This window comes from Cariama cristata, unplaced genomic scaffold, assembly GCF_000690535.1.
Source record: "Cariama cristata isolate BGI_N322 unplaced genomic scaffold, ASM69053v1 scaffold9519, whole genome shotgun sequence".
NCBI lineage: Eukaryota > Metazoa > Chordata > Aves > Cariamiformes > Cariamidae > Cariama > Cariama cristata.
Window position 1 is genome coordinate 27,782 of NW_009636331.1, and position 22,080 is coordinate 49,861.

The window sequence follows — 22,080 nt, forward strand, 5'->3', positions numbered from 1 at the left end:
GTAAGGTCCAACTCAGGGTGAAAACAATGACAGATGAATTTGCTTATTCCTTCAGAAACCGACTGCAGAAGATTGTGGTACAGTTCCGCATGTGCTCCATTATTTGCTTTTTCTGTGTTTCAACAGGCCTTGAATAGGGGCATCGCTGCTGTCAAGGAAGATGCTGTGGAAATGCTGGCCAGCTATGGGCTGGCATACTCCCTGATGAAGTTCTTCACGGGTCCGATGAGTGACTTCAAAAATGTAGGTCTGGTGTTTGTGAACAGCAAGCGAGACAGGACCAAAGCAGTTTTGTGCATGGTTGTGGCTGGCGCAGTAGCTGCTATATTTCATACCTTAATAGGTAAGGTCACTTCATGTCTAATTAATACGTCTTTTAATTTGCTTCCCTTGCCTGTTCTTCAAACTGATTAATCTGTAGGCTTAAGATTTCATTTATAAGTGCAACAGGAGATGCAAAAGAGATTAAATCTCTTGGACTGGTATCATGCCCATCCACGTAATTTTTATTGCTTTTTAAACAGGTTGTTAAGTGACAAGTTCCAGTCCCAGGGCTGTTCTGCCTGGCAGCAAAACGTGCTGGTGACCTCTTTCAGTCAGGTGTGTGAGCAAAACTTTGGCAAGGTTGACAGGTTGCGTGAAGCTGATAGCTCAGTTTTACTCTTAGGTAGTGATGATCAACTAGCAGTATCTGCCCGAATGGGTTTAGCAGGACTTCAGGGTGTGCCTAGTGGGGCTGTTGGTCTGTACTTGGTGGCATAGTCGGTGTACTCCCTCTGTAGCTATCCCTTTGCTACTTATCTCACAGTACAAAAGTCTAAGCAGGTAGGTGCCAGCATCCTTATTAAAATATCCGGTATTACTCTCTACTAGTGCTAGTCGTCATCCACTTCTGTTGAATAAGTAATCTGTAAGAGAAGAAGTAGTTACTAAGAGGACTTTATGCTAAACTGAGACCAGCTCCCTGAGTGTAATATGAAACAAAGAAAATACACAAGCAGATATGAACTGAACTTAAAAAGTAAGGCAGCCACAGGATTTGCCAGTTTCTGAGAGCCTGGAGAAATGGGATATCAACCCAAGCATCAGCCACAGCAATAAAAAGCCATGTGACCTGGAAGGCGTTAACTTCATCCTCTCCAAGAACTGCACCAGATTCTCTGCGCTTTCTGGCTCGTTCTACAGAGCTGAAACCTCTGGACCTCAGCAACGAGGAACAGGAGATGCTGGAGGAAGAAGCAGAGAGTGCATTGCATTCAGCAGGTAAATCCTAAAAGCTGGGAGCTGTAAGGGATGGGAGGAGGGAGGTAATGCAACAGCCTATGGAGGCATGTGTTGGCATGTGACAGACAGTAGGGTTGAATTGCATGACCAGCAGTAGGGGTCATTCTGTCACAGAAAGATGGGAAATGTGAGTGTGATGTCAGTATCTAGATTTGCTTTGAAATTACAGAGTGGCCTGGAAGTGAGGCACTGTTCATTATCAGGCTGTTAGTATCTCAAGAGCAGCACATGCTGCTGGTCAGCATATAGAATAGACTATTTCAGTTCCTGCCCGAGGAGGTACAAAAGCCATCTGGTAAATACGAGCACGCTCTGCTCTTATCCTTTAGCAGGCTACCAGCTATATTCACCAGCTTTATGTGCTTCCCAAGCACTCCAGTTTCTTTGACCATCCTGTCTCTTACTCCACCACTGATACGGCAGCCTTGTGCTGTTTACCTTATTTTGTACCTTATTGTGTTATGGTCATAATAAATGCTTACAGTAACATCTCACTTACAGTAACATCTGCCACTCACTCAGTCTGTGCCAGAGATAAGCTACTGCTAATTTTATAAGCTGAATCCATGCATTCAAGTTAATTTAATTCACTGGTATCAATCAGTGACTTCCTCAATATGTTTACAGTTGAGGCTGCTTTACTGAGTCAGTATTATAAACTTTGGGCAATTTGTACGTTTGGCACTCATATTTCTTGCTTAGAATGTTTCTTCAGCCCCTGGAGCTGCTCTTCTAGTTGTTCACTTGTTTTCCTGCCAGTGCTAGTCAAAATTTTTGGCTTTGCCAGCTGGGTAAAAAAATACTTTCTAGTCATCTAACATTTTATTTTAAGCTATGATAGATTTTAAGAAAATTTAGAGCTTAACTATCGGATTTCCAGGTGAAGGACATAGCTGGAGGTGTTGAGGCAACACCTTATTGAAGGGAGGTGTTTGGGGCAATCGTTGGACGACATGCCAGACAGGTTTCTTGCCTTTGCCTGGAAGTAGAGCCCTGCTGATTTCAGAACCTCTGAAATGCCCTCTCTGCAGATATTGGGAAAGAAAAGAAAAAGAAGGCTGTACGTACCATGCTTTAAAGTCCTGAATTAAAGGGCTTCACATAATCTTTCAGCTGCTTATGGTGGCAGACTGCAAAATATTTTTTAGTATTTTAACTTGTCTGTGCCTGAAAATATGCAAAGACCACAGCAGAGACTGGCAGAGTGCCTGAGAGAATGGAGTTAGTCAGACTCTAGCACCAATTGCCTGGGTGTTGTTGCCAAGTTTTATGTTCCAAGTTTCCTCTGAACCTGTTTCAAATCCTGATTATTCTTCTCTGACCCACAGATGCACAACCTGCCTAGCAGGAGGAAGAGAAGGAGTCCAGTGACAGACACGCAGCCTCCTAGGACCTGCAACTACTCCTGAGCAGCTGCAAGCCTGTCACAGGCTATCTACAGGAGACACAAATACAGGTTCCTGGTGCTCGGCAGATGAAAAAGAGAAACAAACAGCACTCAGGGTACTGAATTTCTTCCACATGCCATGTGTATGGGGCTAAGGAAGACGACATGACTGTCTGCCATGGACTGTCGAAGCCCAGGAAGGAACAGAGAACAAAAAGTCCAATGAAATAAGGAGTACCGAAAGTCAGAAGGAGGAAAACAAGTGATGGTAGAAACACAGTGACCACAATGAATCACCACATTTCCAACTGTGATAGAGAATATTTGCAGTTTGCACAGACAGCTCTTCACAAACAGCAGCCTGGACTTATTTAAAATACCAAAACAGACTGTTTCACCTACCTGACTCATGCTTCATTGCTCCAGCACCAGCTCCCCACTACTGCTTCCCCACTGGGCCTAACACAGTCCTCTGTGGGAGGGACTGGCTGAGCCAAACCACTCGAACTCACAGTTGCAAGCTCTGGGTCCCTAAGTCATCACCCCACCACATTCCCATGAATGTCTGCAAAGTCTTCACCGGCAGTTTCTTTCACTCCCCTGCATATGTAGCAGTAAGAACCAAGAAACAAGTTGACCTTGACCAAAGGGATTTGAAACTGTATTCTTCTCCCACTTACAATGATGCTGCAAACCTTGGTCAGTACAGCATTCCTGGATTTGCTGTTTCAGTTGCAATCTGGAAATAGAAGATAGCGTACTGCCTTCCTTCCCTTGTGCTATTTTGGACGCAGCTACTGCCACCAGTTGGGGTTTCCTGGTGGGAAGTTCGCTATGTAGCAAGGGTCTAAAGTGTCTCATTATTTCAGAGACTGGCTTTTGGTGGGAATATTGGGCTGTAAGAGAAGGCATTCAAGACACTAAGCATATTTTTGACATCTTACTAAATTGCCAGCTTGACAGAGGAGAGAAATCATTTATATAACATTATGCTAACATAATGTGTTTCATGGTGTTGCTGGTAAGCCTTCCATGCTAAGTGGGGCCTTCTAACAGTAGTGTCATGAAAGACATGCACATTTTCTTTGGCAATAAAACAGCATTGTTCAGTCTTTCATTAGTTTTACTGAGAAATAGTGGACTGATAAAATTTATTTCCTTTTGCATATTAGTATTACTTTCCACAGTTCTCTGAGGTTCTGGAAATGACAAGACAGCAGTTAACTTTGGGAAAACATCCTCTTTGCTTAAGTAGACATCCTTAACTAGTGCCCACTACACCTGACTAAAAACTACATGATGGATCATTTGTCATCACCAGGAAAAAATGGTTGGAACTTTAGTAACCAGGCAAACCTACAGCAGACTGGGTGGTCAAGACATGCAAGTGATTTGTTTTGTGCCAGTTTATTACTGACAGGCAAGCAGGCGTGGGCCGCTCCCTGCACAGATTGCACAGGGGAAAACTTTAGCTGTTGCTAGCAATTCCACTGATTCTTTTGAACTTCCCACATGCATTGTCACTGCATGTACATGAAAGATCTGCATAAGAAGTGAGACATAGGAGTAATCCCACCACTTCCCGTGTAACAGTACTGGAATTTTCTAGAGAGAAGGAGTTAGAGGGTGGCTTATGACAACCTGAGATATTTTTTCCAGTCAGTCTTGTTCCCACGTGCCTACTGTACTGGCTCGTACTAAACATTTTGCCCTGGAAAAAGATGATAGCACAGGAATACAAATGAGAATATAATCCAGGCTTGCTTTTTTTTTCCTTTCTATAAGATGATAAAATGTTATTCATTAAAAATGTATCCTACTTCAGCATCTTCAGATGGCCATTGCTCAGGCAGTAACATGCTTCCCCAGCTGCCCCAACCCTTCTCCTACAGCAGGGGCAGTTTCTTATCAGCAAGGTATTCAGGGCAAAGGAAGAAGGAAGAAAGCCTATGACCAAAGCATTTGTGAATTTTAGGACAGCAATGATATTGGTTTTCAGTTAAAACAGGCTAGTTTTGAGACTTACAAGATGTTGGCCTACCTAAAGATAATTCAGAGACCAACGGTCATTGATAGATTTGGGAAAATCAACTAACGCAATTTTGAAACTAGAGCTGAGCACAGAAAAAGATGATTGTAGTCATCAGTCTGCATTGAGATGCTCCTAAGTGTTTTTTTTTTAAATTCATTTATTACTATAAGGAAAAAAATCGCAAAGCCTGAAACACTCTGATCATCTGGGCTTTCACAGGGGGGACAGAGGCTTTTGCTTCTGCTTTAAGTTAAGCTAACCAAAGACATAAAGAAATCTGTGTACCCTGTGCCATCTCGAAATGAAGATTTGCCCTTCAATATTTATTTTTTTTTTCCAAATTGTCATTTTCCTATCACATAGCTGAACAAACTTCTGACCAGCACCAGTTTTGGCCATGTGAGCCATCTTTCTGACAAGCAGCAGAATAGATTTTTACTTCTGAAGTCTCTAAGTTCATTTTTAAAACTGGCAGTGAAGTATGAAAATGGAATGCATCTAAAAAGAACATACTTTAACCCAAAAACATTTTTTGATCTTTTTTTCCTCCAGTAAAGCTAATATTGACATATGTACCTCTGTGTCTGGAAGTAAATGGTATCACTTCCTATGAGGGTTTCTTTTTGTTTTCTTTATGATGTCAGTATAATGTGCTGGGTAGTAGACAGCTCCAAAATGACTACAGTACAGCTATTTGTTTGAGACTGCTGGCATCATTAAGAGTTGTCATGGTTCAACCCCAGTCGGCAACTAAGTACCACGCAGCCACTCACTCAGTCCTTCTCTGCACCAGTGGGATGGGGAGGAGAATCAGAAAAAGGTAAAACCCATGGGTTGACATAAGAACAGTTTAATAAGTGAAATAAAATTGTTATTAATAATAATAATAGTAATGAAAAGGGACGTAACAAAAAGAGAGAGAGGAGTAAAACCCAAGAAAAGACAAGTGATGCACAGTACAATTGCTCACCACCCACTGACCGATGCCCAGTCTGTCCCACAGCAGCAATCGGCCCCTCCCAGTCAACTCCCCCAGTTTATATACTGAACATGATGCTCTATGATATGGAATATCCCTTTGGCCAGTTCAGGTCAGCTGTCCTGGCTATGGACCCTCCCAGCTTCTTGTGCACCTCCTCACTGGCAGAGCATGGGGAACTGAAAAGTCCTTGACTTAGTGTAAGCACTGCTTAGCAACAACTAAAACATCAGTGTGTTATCAACATTATTCTCCTACTAAATCCAAAACACAGCACTGTACCAGCTACTAGCAAGAAAATTAACTCTATCCCAGCCGAAAGCAGGACAAGAGTGGGCTCAATTGTTTTAAGAATGTCTGAAGTTTTTGTCATAGTAATTGGCTTGTTAGAAAAATCGGTGTAAGGAAGAAGAGATCCAATTAAGTATGTAGTTTCAGTGTCATTTCCTAAGCTTCTGGGTCTTAAAACTCAACTGGAAAAGACAAAAGCAAGAATTCCTGCTTAAATTCTGTAGCAAAACTAATCCATAGACATATTGAAATAAATGAGGTGTTAGAGGATAGCAAATGGGCAGCTTGTCTGTTTTGGTTGAAATGATGCAAGGAATGGGAAGAGCCATCTGCTTTAGATTCATGTAGTACTCTTCAGCTCTGTTATCTGTGTTATTAATTTTGTACCATGCTTCATAATAAGTTTGTAAGGTTGGCCAAGGTTAAGTTCTAATTGCATCAGCAATTGCTTTATTCACAGCTCAGAGACACATTCCTGTATATTTGTCAGTAAATCGCAGCTCACCGAGTCCCTTCTGAGCATGGAAACATTCATGGACATCAGCAAAAGTGATTGTGTGCTTTCACTGACACGTGGAATAGTTAACTATTTTAAAACTAGCTTTCAAGCTCAGCCATTACGATTTTAAAATCAAAATCACATTAAAAAGTGCAGTTAGACTCTTTTTGTGGATGAGGGAGAGAAAAAAGAATCTCAAAGCTTACAGAGCACAGTGTTGATATCCCTAGAAATCTTAAAAATGTGGTGCTGTGGGCTGTGGTGGTACAAGTCCCTTGAGAGTGCCCTGCCAATAAACTACAACACTGGGGTGAACTGTCTGTTCCTAGAAGTGAGAGTAGTTCAGCCTCTGACCCCTCTGATTCTGTGAATTTTTCTGTGATAGTAAACTTAAAAAAAAAAATTAAACATCTCAATGGCTTTTAGAGCCAAAAAAGTTACTTATTACTCACTTTCTAAACACTTTAAAAGTCTAATTAAAGTGGGCAAAGCCAGGCAGGTGAAGTGCATGGAGAGCACGGAGGGTGGATTCTGTGGCGTGCTGTCTTCCCAGCACTGCACTGCTGGTGGAGGCACCTTCACAGAAGCAGGTTCCTCAGCACCAGGACTCTGATTCTGTCAATCCCCATGTAGGGAATAAGGCTGGTGTGTTTCCTGCAGCAGGTTTTTTGAGTTTTTGTGCAAGAGAAGTGTAAAGCAACTTTAGCAGAACCTAAGAGAATCTGACCCTCACAGGCAGCTTGTCTGACGTGCCTTCGAAACTTCTCCTTCGTTCAAATAAGTCGATTCAGAAACATCCATGTACTGCCCTGCCGTAAAACCAACTTTCCACAAGGACTTAACCATGCAAAAATCCATGCATAACAGAGAGTTTTCAAAATACTGGGCAAAAATTGGTGTATGGGTATTCATGCAAAAATAAAGAGGCTGTACTTGATGTGTGACTGGAGTGCAATGAGCACATGAACACTTAAAGAAATAAACTGGCCTCCCTTGGCTGAGGAAAGGTTGGAGTCCTGGTTTAAAGTTCTTCTCCGACCCCCTTCAAAAGGAAATGGCTGGGAGTGCCTCAGGAGGATGGCTAAGCGACTTGGGGATTACTGGGAGACTGTGAGTCTAGCAGTCATAGCTCAGATGAAGGAGCTGTAGATAGGGACCAGCATAGGGAAAGGGTGAGTTTTGAACATTTTAACACCTTTTGAGGAGTCCTGGTTATCTGGAATGAGGCTCATGCCTGTTGCAGGTGCTGTCATACCACTGCCTTCTATTTTACTACCTTGTTTACACTGTCTTGTTTGGACTGAAAAAGTCTTTTCAGTCCTGTTAACCATTTAACTGCTGTATTCCTAAGCCATTGCGAAAAAATGATGACTTAAACTCCTCTTTAATTGCTTCCAAACACTGGTTATGAGTTATGAGAGATAGTTTTAGCTAAACAGATTGAATTGGATGACTAATGTTAGCATTTGTCAATTCAATTATGTGACTTGGATGCATGAAAAGGATAAATTTTCTGAAATACCCTATATGAAAATCTGTATAATGATAATAGAGTTGTTATACATGGAAAATCAGATAGATGTTCACATTTGAAATAATTATCTTAGGAAAGACACAAGTGGAAGAGAACTGAGGTAAGGTTCCCCAGGCACAAATAATTCTGCCATTACTTGTGTTAGGAGGTTGACTTCGCAACCTAATGATCCTTTTAACAGCTATTAAAAGTGTATAGATAAAACTAAGTAATAATATGCAGGTCTAGAACATAGTTTATAAAAGTTTTAAAACTATTTGGATTATTTAACTGTGCATATTATGTTAAGTCCCCGTAGTTCAGAGACTCCAGTCATAGCTAGCTCTTTGTTATTCCTGGTCATGAGGAGGACTCTGAGGTTACTAAAACAGCTGGATAACACAGGTACTAACAGAGACATAAGCAGTTCTTTAGAGAGCTGTGTGGTGAGTCCCTGCGTCTCTGCTGTCTTCAATCCAATGCCTTGGGAAGAGAGAGCTGGCAAGAGCCGTGTTGCCCAACACTAAAAATTCTCATCTCGGGTTGAAACAGGATGGCAAAATAACATACTGGCGACCCCCAGATTTCCAGCGGTGCCCTTTTCTGACTTGTGGCTTCTGAGATGCTGGCTCTAGGTAAGGAAGGAAAACTAAGGCTGGTCGAGGCTGCCCAGGGAAGGGCGCAGTGCCCTAGCAGGTCCCAGCAGAGGTCATCATTAGGCAGAGTAAGGGAGAGGCATAACGAGTGTGATTGGTTGCATGCCTTCACAATTCATAGTATCCTTTCACAGCTTTGGGCAGGTTTACAGATGAATACAGGTTTACAGAGAATGCAGTGACAATAGATGGTTTCAGCATCTAGAAGATACTACAACCCCATGAAATACACAATGCCTGGTGAAAACAGCTTTTCTAACAAAGAGCCTTGAGTTAATGAAAGAGCAGTAGATGTTCTGGAGTACCGGTGTGTTCATTTAGCAAACAGATGTGGCACTTACTGTACCCATCTCCCAACCCAGCCGTTTGTTATCACTCCTCTGCCAAAGGTTGCTTGAAAAAGAACCATGAGAGTGCTCCTTAGTCATAAACATCAGCTGTGAGGCTGTAATATCCTGAAGCCCCTGCAGCTGTTTGCTAAGTGGATGCATGTCTGAGCTCCTAGGTGTCACAGTCTTTCAGGTGCTTCTGAGTATCTCACCCAGAGTCCATACATAACCTTTATTACTCATTCCTATTCTTATGTCTCTACAGCATATAGCGATTTGGGGTATTACATTATTAATAAGCTGCACCATGTGGATGAATCAGTGGGAAGTAAAACTCGGAGGGCCTTCCTTTATCTTGCTGCCTTCCCTTTTATGGATGCCATGGTGAGTGCCTGATTCAGAACTGAATTATAGTATTAATGTTACTGTTTTTCTTTGGTGACCTTAGTTCACAAAGTCTGTTACTTGATGGGAAGCTGGAGGTGTGCAGAAGGAAGGTGTGTCCTTTGCAAGCAGTAGCTCTGGATATACCTGGACACATCATCTCCTGCTACCAGGAAAAAGCATCTGGGTGGACTTTGAACATCCAGAGATCATGACAAATGTAAAAAACCTCAGCTGCCTTGCTAGAGTTACTGTATGTGCATGCTGGAGAGCACTGGTCATCTTGTGATGAGCTGCACCGGTTGTCTGTATGTGTCCTCTCATTCCAATTTGTAGTGAAAGAGTTGGATGTGCCATGCATTCCCAGATCATTTGCAGAGCTCACAAGGAATAAGCTCAATATTTTCTCAAAGCAAATTTGTTGAAAGGATATTTCTTACCATCAATTTTTGCAAGCACAGCTAAGACCAGTGTATCTCAAATGCTTGGGCAAGAGAGCCACGTATGTGGTGGGCTTCTGCTTCCCAGATCACCAGGCTTACTGCTTGTGGCCTGCGCAACATAAAAATATGGCAGCTCTCTTTAATGCCTCTACTTCTGTGTAAAACTGGTAAAGGATAACCTTCTCATGGCATGCCTCCACCACTTTCTCTACCACTTTGTCTGCTTGAAGCAGTAGCTGACAATAAAAAGAAGTTGGATCATCAAGTTTTCTTTCCCAGACAGGGCTCAGTATAACTCAGTGGGCCAATGAATATTACACTTCAGAGGTGCATCCAGCTGGTAAATGAGAATAAACACTTTTTCCCTCAGATTATTTAGTATGATAATCAATCATGTGCAGCATCTGGTTTGTGAAGAAGGGGCAATTTCTTATTAGATCTGCTCAGAAGTTTCTGTACAGTCTATAAAGTTATTCCCATTCTCCCTGTCATCCCTGGCAGTGAGGAACTGAATGCAGCAGTGCTTTCTCTGCATTACTGGCTTAACTTTTGCCTAGGTTCACAACAGGTACTGCTGGTGGGAAGGAGCTTTATCAGATGTTTGTAAGTACAATGTAACAACCAGAAAACAGCATTCTGGGACCTGAAATCATTCACGAATATCGTAATCACTTCCCAAACTCTTTGCCTTTTTTCAGGCATGGACCCATGCTGGGATTCTGCTGAAACACAAGTACAGTTTCCTAGTGGGATGTGCCTCCATCTCAGATGTCATAGCTCAGGTAATGACTCTTTTAGCAGTCACTGTTTCCATTGTGTTACGGACTAGAAGCTTTTCTAAGCAGTAACTGTCTTGCACAGAGACTGCCTTCTCTCTCTGCCATGAACAACACACCGGAGGAAGTAATCTTGTCTGCTATTCTCTGGCTGTTTCCCTTTTGTGTGGAGGCTGTTTGCTGACAGTTGTGGTTTAGGCTGGTCTCACTTCACTATGTCAAGTCAGTCTCAAACCAATGTCAGGAGAAGGGAATCAGGATTGTTTGGGCTAGGGCCATGTCTTCCAGCACCTCCACAGCCCTCTTTCAGAATAGCTGAGAAACAAGTTACATATACATGTATATATCTGGGAAAAAGAAAGGTCAGGCAAAGAGACTGATGGCTGCCACCAATCGTGCGGCTGCTGGAGTGCTTTGAAAAAGACCTTTCTACACCCTGCGCATTCTCCACCACACTTTGCATGGTTGCACTGAAATCCTGAGGTGGGGAAGTGAAGGCTTGATTCTCCAGTTCACCTGTCAGTTTTGCACATGCTGTCTAATCCAGTGAAATGCAGTAGTGTAAGCCATCTTCTGAGTGCCAGTATGGCACTTTTCTTGTTACTGGTCCAAAAGGTGCAGGCTCAGAACTGCAGCAGAAGGGATCTGTGGTGGTAGCCCCTGGGTGATGCAGGAAAGACCAAATGTTGTTTGAACTTTCGTTTGTGAGGGAAGTGTTAACTATCCTGTTGCTTTGTACTGGACACACTTAAAAACCAACATTCATACACATTGCTGATGGCCAGTGTTGTAGCATTTGAGAACCAATATATAGCCCTCTTTTTGAAGCATACATAAAAATATTAAGAAATGGAGAGTCCCAGCACCTGTAAAACAGTTGCTGTACTGCCCCATTACCAGCTGAATGGTGTATTGACTGGATAAGAAAGAGGATAATAACAGTACAACACCAAAGGAAATACGAAGTCAACAGCATTTACTTCAATTTTCCATAGCATTTTCCTCCCACTAAATATAAGCACACCATAAACCACACTGAACCATTCAGTTATCTGCTATTCAGTGTTTGGCAGGTCTGCCACTCTACAGTACCGCACTAAATCCCTGACAATAATACCGATTACTGTAAATGACCTTAACCCTCAGGATCTACTCTTGTTCTGATGTGACCTACAAAGCTTGTTGTGTCATATACAGCTAAATACAGAAACAAATTCTTATTTTGGCCAGGGTGCACATGCCCTTTCCGCTATGGTTGGTGAGTGGCGTGCCAGGGTTGTGAAGAGTAAGACACCTGTCATCTTCTCTCAACAAAATATTGCACAGAGCAAGAGCAAATCTGGAAGACAAAAAGTTGTGACTCTCAGTACCCCAGAGCTCTCTGCACCTACATCTCCTCCCTACATAAGCAATAGGTGCGCAGGCAGTAGCTATTTCTCCTTGGGTAGCTTAATATACACAGTTTTTGTGACTGACATTTGTTTACTGAAAAATAATTCTTTTGTAGGGTTCAAAAGAGCAGTTTTGCAAACCTTCATAAACAGTGTGGCCTACCTAACAAACATTTGCACAGTGTGATTTTTCTTAAGTATTTCTTGAGCTCTAGCAATGAAGGAAAGAACCTGCCCCTGGACAATGTGTTTTGTATTTCTTATAACTCACTTGAATGCCAGCATGTCCCAGCAGGGTTGTCCTTGATTCTGCTGTTCACACCACCAAACATAGCTGGCTTTCCGGTTGTTTCCCCCATCCAAAGACTTTTGGAATTTAACAGGCACGCCGTCAGCTCTGTACTTAACAAAGAGAATAATATCATATTAATCAATTCCTTTGCATTTTCTGGATTGAACATTTAATCTTACGAGAGTGAATTATGAGCTGTTCATTAGCCCAAAAGTTTCTATTTCATCTGCATCAAAGTGGCACTCAGATGGTTGAAGAGAGAATAATGAAATACTGAAATTTCACTCAAAAAAGTAGAAAATTAGGATGACGTAAGACTTCCTGCTTCTAAATGCTGAAGTGAATGTTTTAAAACATCTGGCTTTTTAATTGCCACTGCCCCCACCCCCCAAAAAAAAAAAAAAGCAGGGCTTAGAAGCTGACGCTAGAAGCATGTCTCCAGCCTCAGTGTATATCAGAATAGCACATTCTCCTGGGAAGGGTAACACTCAGCCACATGCTTGCTGCCAGACCTCGCCAGACTTTCATGCTAACCTTCTCCTGTTTATGGCTCCTAGTCTGACACCTGCCCATACCTTCAAGTACTGTTTAATAGAGCTTCTATATGATGTTAACTCTTGTTCTTCTCATTTGTATGACTGAATGCAGGGGAGGTCCTGGCTGAAGTTTCAAATGCCACAAGCTCAAAGTCAGATAGATATTGTACTCACACATAGTTGTTGGTTCAGATGGACTTGCTTGGAGTCAGATAGGAGATACGTTGGCCCTAAAGAAACACACAGACAAATTACTAATAATTTATTCGTTTGCCCTGCAGGTTGTTTTTGTAGCCATTTTGCTTCACAGTCACTTGGAGTGCAGGGAGCCCCTCTTGATCCCAATCTTGTCCTTATACATGGGAGCACTTGTCCGATGTACCACGTTATGCCTCGGATACTACAGGAACATACACGATGTCATTCCTGACAGAAGTGGGCCTGAAATGGGGGTATGTCTTAATACCTTGCACTTTTTTGAATTCAATGACTTTAAACTTGCTTTTGTGTTACAATACTGCATTAAACCACCGTGCATGAAGGACCTCCTCTCTCTATCCTGCAGGAAAAAACATTTTCACTTAAAGAGGCGTGGTAAAACTATTTCAGCAACAGTGCATAGGAGGCAATGCTTCCCGTGGTATGGATGTGCTGTCTACTGAGCACCTCTGTACTGAGCTGTAAGACAGCACAGCATGAACTAAGTGGACACCTTATTTCACAGGGAAGAAGGTCTCAAAATTCCCCTTCTTCCTCAAATGTCATATTGGTTTTCGCGTATCTTTGTCTAGTAGGCAGAACAAATTATGCAGATAGATACCTTATGCGTTATTTATTGAGATCCATGACACAGCTTCTTTTGAATCATTATTATTAACATGGGTGAAAATATTTAAGGTTCCTCATATTGAAAACTATTGAAATGAATGTACCAAACTGACAATGGGTGGGAAAAGCAAAAATCCTTTCTGTCAGTTCTGCATGTTTTTTTTGAAACCCACTTCCGTTGTTTTTTTTTTTTTCCTATGTGTTGCAGGGAGAGGCTACAATAAGGAAGATGCTGAGTTTCTGGTGGCCTTTGGCGTTAATTTTGGCAACTCAGCGAATAAGTAGGCCCATTGTCAACCTTTTTGTCTCCCGGGACCTAGGTGGCAGTTCTTCAGCTACAGAGGTAAGAAAGTCAGTGCTCTCCATTACTGCAAATGATCATTTACATGGAGTTACCTCTGTGATTCTCTTCTCAGCCCTATTGACAAGAAAAAATTGTCTTAAGTACATTTCTGTTTAGTGCTGTCTTTATCCTTGAAAAGAAGAATGCTTGGACTCTTACTATGAGCGTTTCTGCAAGACCGAGTGGGACCTCACCCTCAACACCACCAGTAGAATTTTTTTGCTGAGCAGTTCCTGTACCCCAGGTTTTCATGCTCTACATAATAGGTACATATGCTTTGGAGCATTCAGATCCCAGAGATTTTAGGACAGTCATCAGTAGTCCCATGTTCCGCTCTTTCCTGTCATGTATATTTACGGCTGTGCAAACTGATGTGAAACTACTGCTAGCAGTCAGTGCAACACACCAAATAGGGTAGAGACATAAGGAAGCACATTAAAAAACCTGTCTCCTGGTTGGGATATGAAATGCACCCTGTTTCTCTTGAGGAATTTCAAATTACTCCCATAGTCTCCTATAGCTGATGGGAGCTGGACTTCTGATTGTAATGCAGAGCCTTCACCAACGCTCACCATGAGCTGACTTACTCTCTTAAGAAGTCTGGGGAACCTTTGGTGCCAGTTTTGGTGGGAGGATGTCTAGATCCACATAGTCATTAGTGAATCTCTCATGTTTTTTCTATAGGAAAAACAAAGCTGTAAGATACTAAATGGAAAGGAAAATTTAAACAGCCGATGCCTAACAAACAGTCTCTCAGTGCTGCTAATTTGTCATACGTAATACTCTCTATTTCACTCACTCAGGAGTTGCCAGTGACTGCAAATGAACAGCTGTGGAGAGAGAATTTATGAAATGTAACACTTTTACATGTGTAAATCAGGGATCAGTCTCAGTACAAGGGGAGCCAGAGATCAGTTTTGCGTTTCGTGGTGACTTTTGATTTTAGATGCATCACATTTCACGGCTAGCCAATTGCATTTTGTTGCTATTAGGATGACTGCAAATACCTGTCATAGCTGGTAGTTTGCTGGCCTTTTTACACTAACAGTAATGGTCACATTTCCACTGTCTCTGGTTTCTGAAATAGTTGCCTCTGGAAAGGGAGGTGGTGGCAACACAGATAACATCAGTATCTGGAGCATCAGTATACACAGGAGTTTTATAGGTCCCCTGTTCAATATCAGCAGCTTTCAGTGTGGGCAGGGTGTCCCTGTGAAGGGCTAGGCTATGGCACATTCATGAGGACGGCAAGTCCACTTGCGTTGGCCAGGTCCCACTGCTTCTGTTTGGAGTGCCAGCACAGTTATGGTGATTGGGGTTCCTTTTTTGGTGTTGGCTTTGATGGGGGACTTTTTCACCTGTCAAATACAAGTTCTAGACATTTAGGAAGGCTTTCATGCACATATTTTGGGATCCCACCAATTGAGGAAATATACTGGAAGAAAAATCACTGCTAAAAACTTCAATGATTTAATTCAAGTGGCATCTAGCATCCAGAAAGTGGTAGTGAAATATTGTTTTCTTTAACAGTTACTATGTCTTTGCAGTCTTTTTGGACTTCATCATGAAAATAAGCAAAATATCTTGTATATTCCTTATTTGATTTAACCTAGTTAGGTTTCATACAGATGGAAATTCTGCTGAAAATACAATAAAGGGGGGGATTGCAATTAAAAAGGACACTGTATTAAAATTCCAATTTGTTTTCATTGAGCCAGTTACTTTTTCAGAGTAGATTAGACTTTATCCAAGCTATTATTAACAGGGAAGAATCTATCCCACTCTTTTCTTCTCTGTGGATATAACTATTTTCCAACCTCTTTTTAAACAGCACAGGGAATAAATTAGCTTGCTACAAGGTCCTGTGTTCATATAGATCTTTTAACCAAGCAAGGACAGCGGTTACATTTATAATGGGAAAATGGGCTCAGGTAACCAAGAAAGTGTACGTCAAAAATTTAGGAGTGAAACAGAGACAGCAGTAGTTAAGAAAGATCTTTCTTAACGCTACCATTGCCAGATGTAAAATGAATCTGAATTTAGGCGAATTGTAACAGATCTGAACCTGCAGACAAAAGACAGTCAAACACTTTGACTTCTGGAATTAAGAGAGGCAGGCAGTTCTCAGTACTGACGCACACTTCCATCTGAGGACTAGAAAACTTGGGGTGACAGTAGATTTCCAAGCAGCTGCAGGAGGAACTCGCTAAACACCATTCCTACATGAAAGACATGAAGTACATGTATTTGGACTTTTTCTTCAGAAGTTGGAAACATCAGCAAAATCTTTCACACATTAATGTGTAGGGTGGTTTTATGTCTTTGATGTACCTCTTGGAATGTACTTGTGAAAGTGCAAAAGGGCATAGTTTTAAATTGCAGGCAGTGAGTTGTTTCTCATAGCAAAAATGATCAGCTGGAATTATTTTTGTCTGGTTTTCATTGATGAGCACCAAAGTGGGGAGAGGATGGGTTTTTTTTGTCTTATAAGTGCCTCCTGCCCCAGAGCAGTCAGTTTGATGTCCACAGTCGGTCAGTCACTGAGGCCTACTGTTTTGTAGTCTGTCTGTCTGTCTGAAAACTGTTTTACTTATGAATAACCAAGTAAATTGTATATAAATTAAAATTATGAAATATGATCCAAAGCTACCGTGAGCTGTAAGGCATTCTGCTACTCAGGTATCTGTAGTTAAAATTACTTGGGAGCAATGTGGGAGAGAGGTATTCGGCTCTCTGAGGGGCACACACCTGCTCAAGCTAACTATTATCCCCAAGTATCAGAGTGATGGTGAAACAACAAAGCTGAGTAGTGTAGCTTCATGGCACAAAAGATTTCGTAAGCTTAAAACACCGGGCCAAATGATGGCTACTCTGATGGTCTTCCTGAAACAAAGAACTTCCAGTCTCCTGCTTGGTTTCTCACTCTGTCAAACTCAATGTGGTGATACTGGTGGGAAATGGCATCCTATGTCAGTATAAATGTTCTGTTCAAAAATTTGAAGTTCATGTTTCCCTGTCTCTTTTCATAGGCAGTAGCAATTCTGACAGCTACGTATCCTGTGGGACACATGCCGTATGGCTGGCTGACAGAGATCAGAGCAGTATACCCTGCTTTTGACAAGGTGAGTACCCATGTGAGGGGTGTAATAAATACCTTTCCTGTGATTTCACATGAGTGGTCCTCCTCTTTCTCTCTGTTACAACATTTTGATTTAGGAGTGGCTTCAGTGATGTCAGAGGAATTTCTGCCAAGCAAATAGAAAGAAAGGTAGTTCATGGCTCCATAATAAGTGTAACAGATTCTTTAAACCAACCAAAGATTAAATAGGGCTGTATTAATGGCCATCTATTGTCTTGCTTCTCTTTTGCTTTTGATGCCTATTGTTCCTTGTCCCACTGATAAGGTTTTCTTAAAATCCTAGTTACAATGAATTGGGTTTGGGTGGCTTCAAGCTGTTGTCTGTTCTGTGATTTTAACCTTAGCTCTGTGTTACAAGGTATTAAACTACCTTTTGAACAGATACGTGCTGTATTTTTAAGGATTTAAAAAAAGTCCTCACTTACTCACTATGAGGTAGCTACTAAGCTAATGAAGTGATTTCTCACAAAGTGTCCATCAGTGAGTGAGCAAGCTCACATCTCTGCTCCAGATTCTGCGGCATCTCTAAAATGGGTTTGGATTCATTTGCTTATGTTAATATTTAGCAAAGGTTGTTTCATAGACTGACAGTAAAACAGATAACATACATACATTATTTTAGCAGTACTGACTTAGCTGACCAAGGCTATGAGGATTTTTGTTGGCAAATCATGTAATTGCATAAGAATGCAAGGACTGTTCCTGAAACTGAGTACAGAGTAAATATGTAACCAAAATTAATTTTGTTTAGACTCTTTTTTTACTCTGTTTTAGAACTGGTACTCACTAGCCCCTATGTTGTGTGAAGAAAAGTCATGTCTTGTGACACTCTAATTCAAATGCCAGATCCCTCCTTCCTTTTATTTACCAATTAGTAACTGAAATTTTGGGTTCCAAATATTGATGAAAAAAATATTTGCTTGTTCCGGGATGTGTTTAGCTGAAGCAAGCCCTCTTTGATATGATCCACCATATTTCCAAGGAGAATTTAAAAACAAAACAAAGGAAAGTCATATCAGTCATAACTTCCTAACCTGCCTGTGTACAGCTAAATTGACCTGTCAGATAAAATACAGCATGCAGGCTTTCTCAGAAGTCATGCTGCTAAAAAGGAACTGCATATGCAAACCCAATAAACTGCAAGATAAGGCTGGTTTGGAACAGGAAACAGGGCTGCTAACCTCGTCTGTTATGAGCCACAATCAGATGCACTATTGCCAAACGCAATTAACAGCAATTAAGACTGCTAAATTCAGGTCTTATTTAGCTGGTGGAAGATGTGCCGAGGACTTTAGTGGTGACGGGATTAGACCATGAATTGTGTTTGTTTACTTCAGTTAAAAGGCTTCTCATAGAGCTCTTGTGGAACAGATGAGAGGAAGAAAAAGCTAGGGTCGGGTACAGATAGGTACAGTGTATCTAATTGCTGGAAAAGTATATAATGGGGATTTTAGCTGCATGTTTGAAGAGCAATTTGGCTTAAAATGTGCTAAGTGAGGTAGCAGCAGTATAAAGCGTATCTCATCCTTGCGACCATGTGTGCAAATGCCTCCACCCTACCTTTCAGACAATAAATACCAAACCAGAAACCCACAGTGGTTTTTATTATATTGCTGTGAGAATTGCTTTACCCTCAGTCACACGTCATCTGCATGTAACCATGCCTTTCGAAAGATTTCCTTCCTTAAGCTAAGGCTTACTCAGAAGAGTACGGATAGAAGCACTTTTTATTTCTGGACTCTGTAAAGCCTCCATTGTGATTTTCAGATGCTGAAATAGTTTGCATGCATGCAAACTCCCATTTTCTTTTGTCAGTTATTCAGAAAGCTGGCAATGCTGATGGCCAACAGAAGCACACTGGATTGCCTTAACTGACTGATGGGATTTGGAATCCAGATAATATGCCCCTCTTCTGTGTCTCTACTGGAGAAGTTAGATTGTTTTCACAGGGAAATTGTTACCTCTGTTCACGTGAGAGATGCATGGTCCTGCTTCAGTCTTTTAAGAGACTGTGTCCAGAGCAACCTTGTGGCCTAGCAGTTACACTCAGGTTAAGGGTTACTACTGATTTTCTGAAGGAAAACAGGCATATCCTAGTTCTGTCCTCTGTTTGCTGTTTTATATGGTGATAATGCCATTACTCTTAAAGGACTCTGCCCTCTAATTCAAAGCAACACCACCAACTGTGAGAGGACTTGCGAATGCTATTTATCTGATTAATAGATGGGAATGGATACTCTTTTTGCTCCGTAATCTGCATAGTGTTTTGATCCAAGAACTAAATAGTGTGCAAGAGAGAGGAATAAAGAGTGTGTGGTCAAGAGGTAGAGCAAAGGGCAGAGTAGAGCAAGGGCAGAGTTAGCAGCAGCAAGGTAGGAACAAGTCAGAGCCCTTTTTCTTTGCAACCCTTTAGATGGCTGGATTTGCATGTACTTTACTTCCTCTCTGTTATTTTAGCCTTGTTAGAAAGTTGAGCCATGCAGCAGAGTTCATTTAATCACTGGTGAGTGATGTAAGCAAGGCCTATCCTCATATACATAAAAACTAACAGTAACAAAGTATTTCTTCAGAAAGACAAGAATTAAGAATAGCTACGTGAAAAAAATGTTTACAGAGAGTTTTCATAACCAGTTCCCCAAAAGGGCAGACGTGGGAGTAGCTTCCTGCTTTAGGGTCTGGGTTGCCCACATGCATCTTCGTGCTCCCAAACTTCCAAGCAGATATAGAGGCAGGAGCATGGGGCTATCCAGGTGCCGTTGCTGCACTGATCACCACAAAAGCTTTAAATTGCAGAATTCCATCAACTACTTGAATATGTGTGAAATGGTGTACCTTTCACAGAGCTCACGTTCAGTTTGCCCAGTCCCAGATACATTTGCGTAAGTTCCCATTTCTCTTACGAGTAACTTCAGTAAAGGAGGCTGTCAGTGTGACAGATACTGCTGTTCTACCTGAGTTAAGTCAACGATGAATAAATGTTGTTCTACATCTCATGATACAGGTTTTATCAGTGTGGGCACATACTTGCGTATCTCAAACAGCCCCAGGGTAAATGCAATGGATGACCCAACAGCCTATTGCTACAGGGCTCCTGATGGTGCCCTGCTTTTGATATCCTATCCTCTCCTTTCACAGACCATTTATTTTGTTTTTATGTGTTCCCTGAGGGCGATTTTAAATCTTCAGCTTCATTTGCTATATTAGACATTTGGAAGAGGGCTTTAGTTGTTGTTTTAAATAAAACTTTGCTGCCATGTGAGTACAGAGCCCATGTTCAAGGTGGAACATCTAATAGGCCTAATTATGTTCTGTTCATTAAACTGCATTAACAGAGCCAGCTGTTCCAGGAGCTTTGTTTGTATTACCTAGTTGTCTAATTGGATCGGTAAGGGTGCTTGCATTGGTGTATGGATTTGGTACCACTCTGTGGTAAAAGAGAATTAAATCCTATTTTTCCTGTGAAGACATGCTACAAACTTTCAACTAAGGTAAAAAAAATCATGTGGAGTTTCCTTAGAAAGACCTACCAACCTTTTTCAAAGCTGCGTTTGTTAAATAGGACTCATTCCTTAGAAAATAGGAGATTGCTCAGCCCTCAGTGACCATAGGAGCAGTTGCTGTCGGTTGAAGTGGAAAATATTCTGTGGTGGTACAAAGTACTCAGAAAGCTCTAGGTTAAAAAGCAAACAAGCAAAGGCAGACATGCATGGGTACAGACAGTCAGGTCCAACACATGACCCTGGTGCCGTCAGCCTCCCAGTAGTCTGGAGCCAAGCTAATGCTCATTATCTCTTTCTCTTACCCTAGAATAACCCCAGCAATAAATTGGTGAACACCAACAGCACCGTCACAGCAACACATATCAAGAAGTTCACTTTTGTTTGCATGGCACTGTCCTTAACGGTAAGAAACCTTTGTTCAACTCTCTGGCTTTCATCTCAACCAGAAAATTATCTCCTCTACCTAACGCTAAAAGCACTAGCAGTTCAAGAAAGGTGAGTTGTCTTTTCTTATGAAGCTCTGTTGCTTTTATCAGGAGGAGGGAATGTGATCATAGTACTGGAGTACTAAGAAAATCAGCTATCATTAACTCAGACTAGATGTCTTAAGGGCTAGAGTTATTTTATTTAATTCTCACTACGTTTCATTCCAAGTCAGCCTCCACATGCAAGGAGATATCAGAGATCTGCTTTTCTTTTTTCCTGTTTTTTTTAATAAACAAAACTTCTGGTAACCAGCACGTCAGGAAAATGAAAAACCGCATTTGTCTCACGTGCAGTGGGATGGCAGCGTGTCCCCCCACGTCCTTCATCTACTGTGAACTGTGGGAAAGGCCGCGCGTGTCGCGACTGCAGTCACTGTTCCCTGCCGCCTTGCATGGCACCGGTCTTCCATGTTGGGGGTACTTTCATGCATGTTGGTTTTGTTTACTCTCAAAATGAAATGAAAAGGGCAATCTCAGAGGCGGTGCTGACACTGACAAACGAATCTAAAGCCTTGTCTGTGCTGGGAAGCAGTGCAAAGGGCTGACATTCAGGGAGAAATTCTGCTGAGCCTGCAGCGTTTCAAAACAACCAGCCTGCACACATACGTACAGTGCATCTTCCCCAAGAAAACTGTTTCTGCACAAGTCTTCTTAGCAACAAACAGGCAGTTGTGGAAGAAAACTCATGCAGATGATGGATATGACAGAAAATAATGGAGTAGATGACCAGGGTAAATCCAACTTCTGTTTCTACATAGGATGGATTTACATTAGTGCTTGGAGCTGGTCAAGCCACCCTCTTCCCACTTGGGGTGGACTTGCATTAGCAACTATACCTCTGTCTTTGACAGTCATTAGCAGATTTGTGATCCATGCATGGTGTCCTAAGGAGTCCTGGGCTGGCTCGTGTGAGGGGACTGCCAGGTGCCAGGACCACTAGGGTCAGTCATGGCAGGACCTGGCAGCCAGGGCCCATCCCACCCCCAGCCAGGA

The 22,080-nt window shown here is 41.8% G+C and overlaps 1 protein-coding gene across 1 annotated transcript in view; it reads left to right on the top strand.

Moving 5' to 3' along the window:
* Positions 1 to 55: 55 nt before the first annotated feature.
* Positions 56 to 22,080, top strand: part of ANKH (ANKH inorganic pyrophosphate transport regulator) — a gene marked incomplete at its 5' end in the record, with an annotated part of 44,054 nt that continues 22,029 nt past the window's right edge. Inside the window, 7 exons of the mRNA XM_009707889.1 lie at positions 56 to 343; positions 9,236 to 9,354; positions 10,496 to 10,579; positions 13,074 to 13,244; positions 13,829 to 13,963; positions 16,993 to 17,085; positions 20,910 to 21,005. Of these exons, the coding sequence (XP_009706191.1) occupies positions 56 to 343; positions 9,236 to 9,354; positions 10,496 to 10,579; positions 13,074 to 13,244; positions 13,829 to 13,963; positions 16,993 to 17,085; positions 20,910 to 21,005 (986 nt within the window). The remainder of the gene's footprint in view (positions 344 to 9,235; positions 9,355 to 10,495; positions 10,580 to 13,073; positions 13,245 to 13,828; positions 13,964 to 16,992; positions 17,086 to 20,909; positions 21,006 to 22,080) is intronic.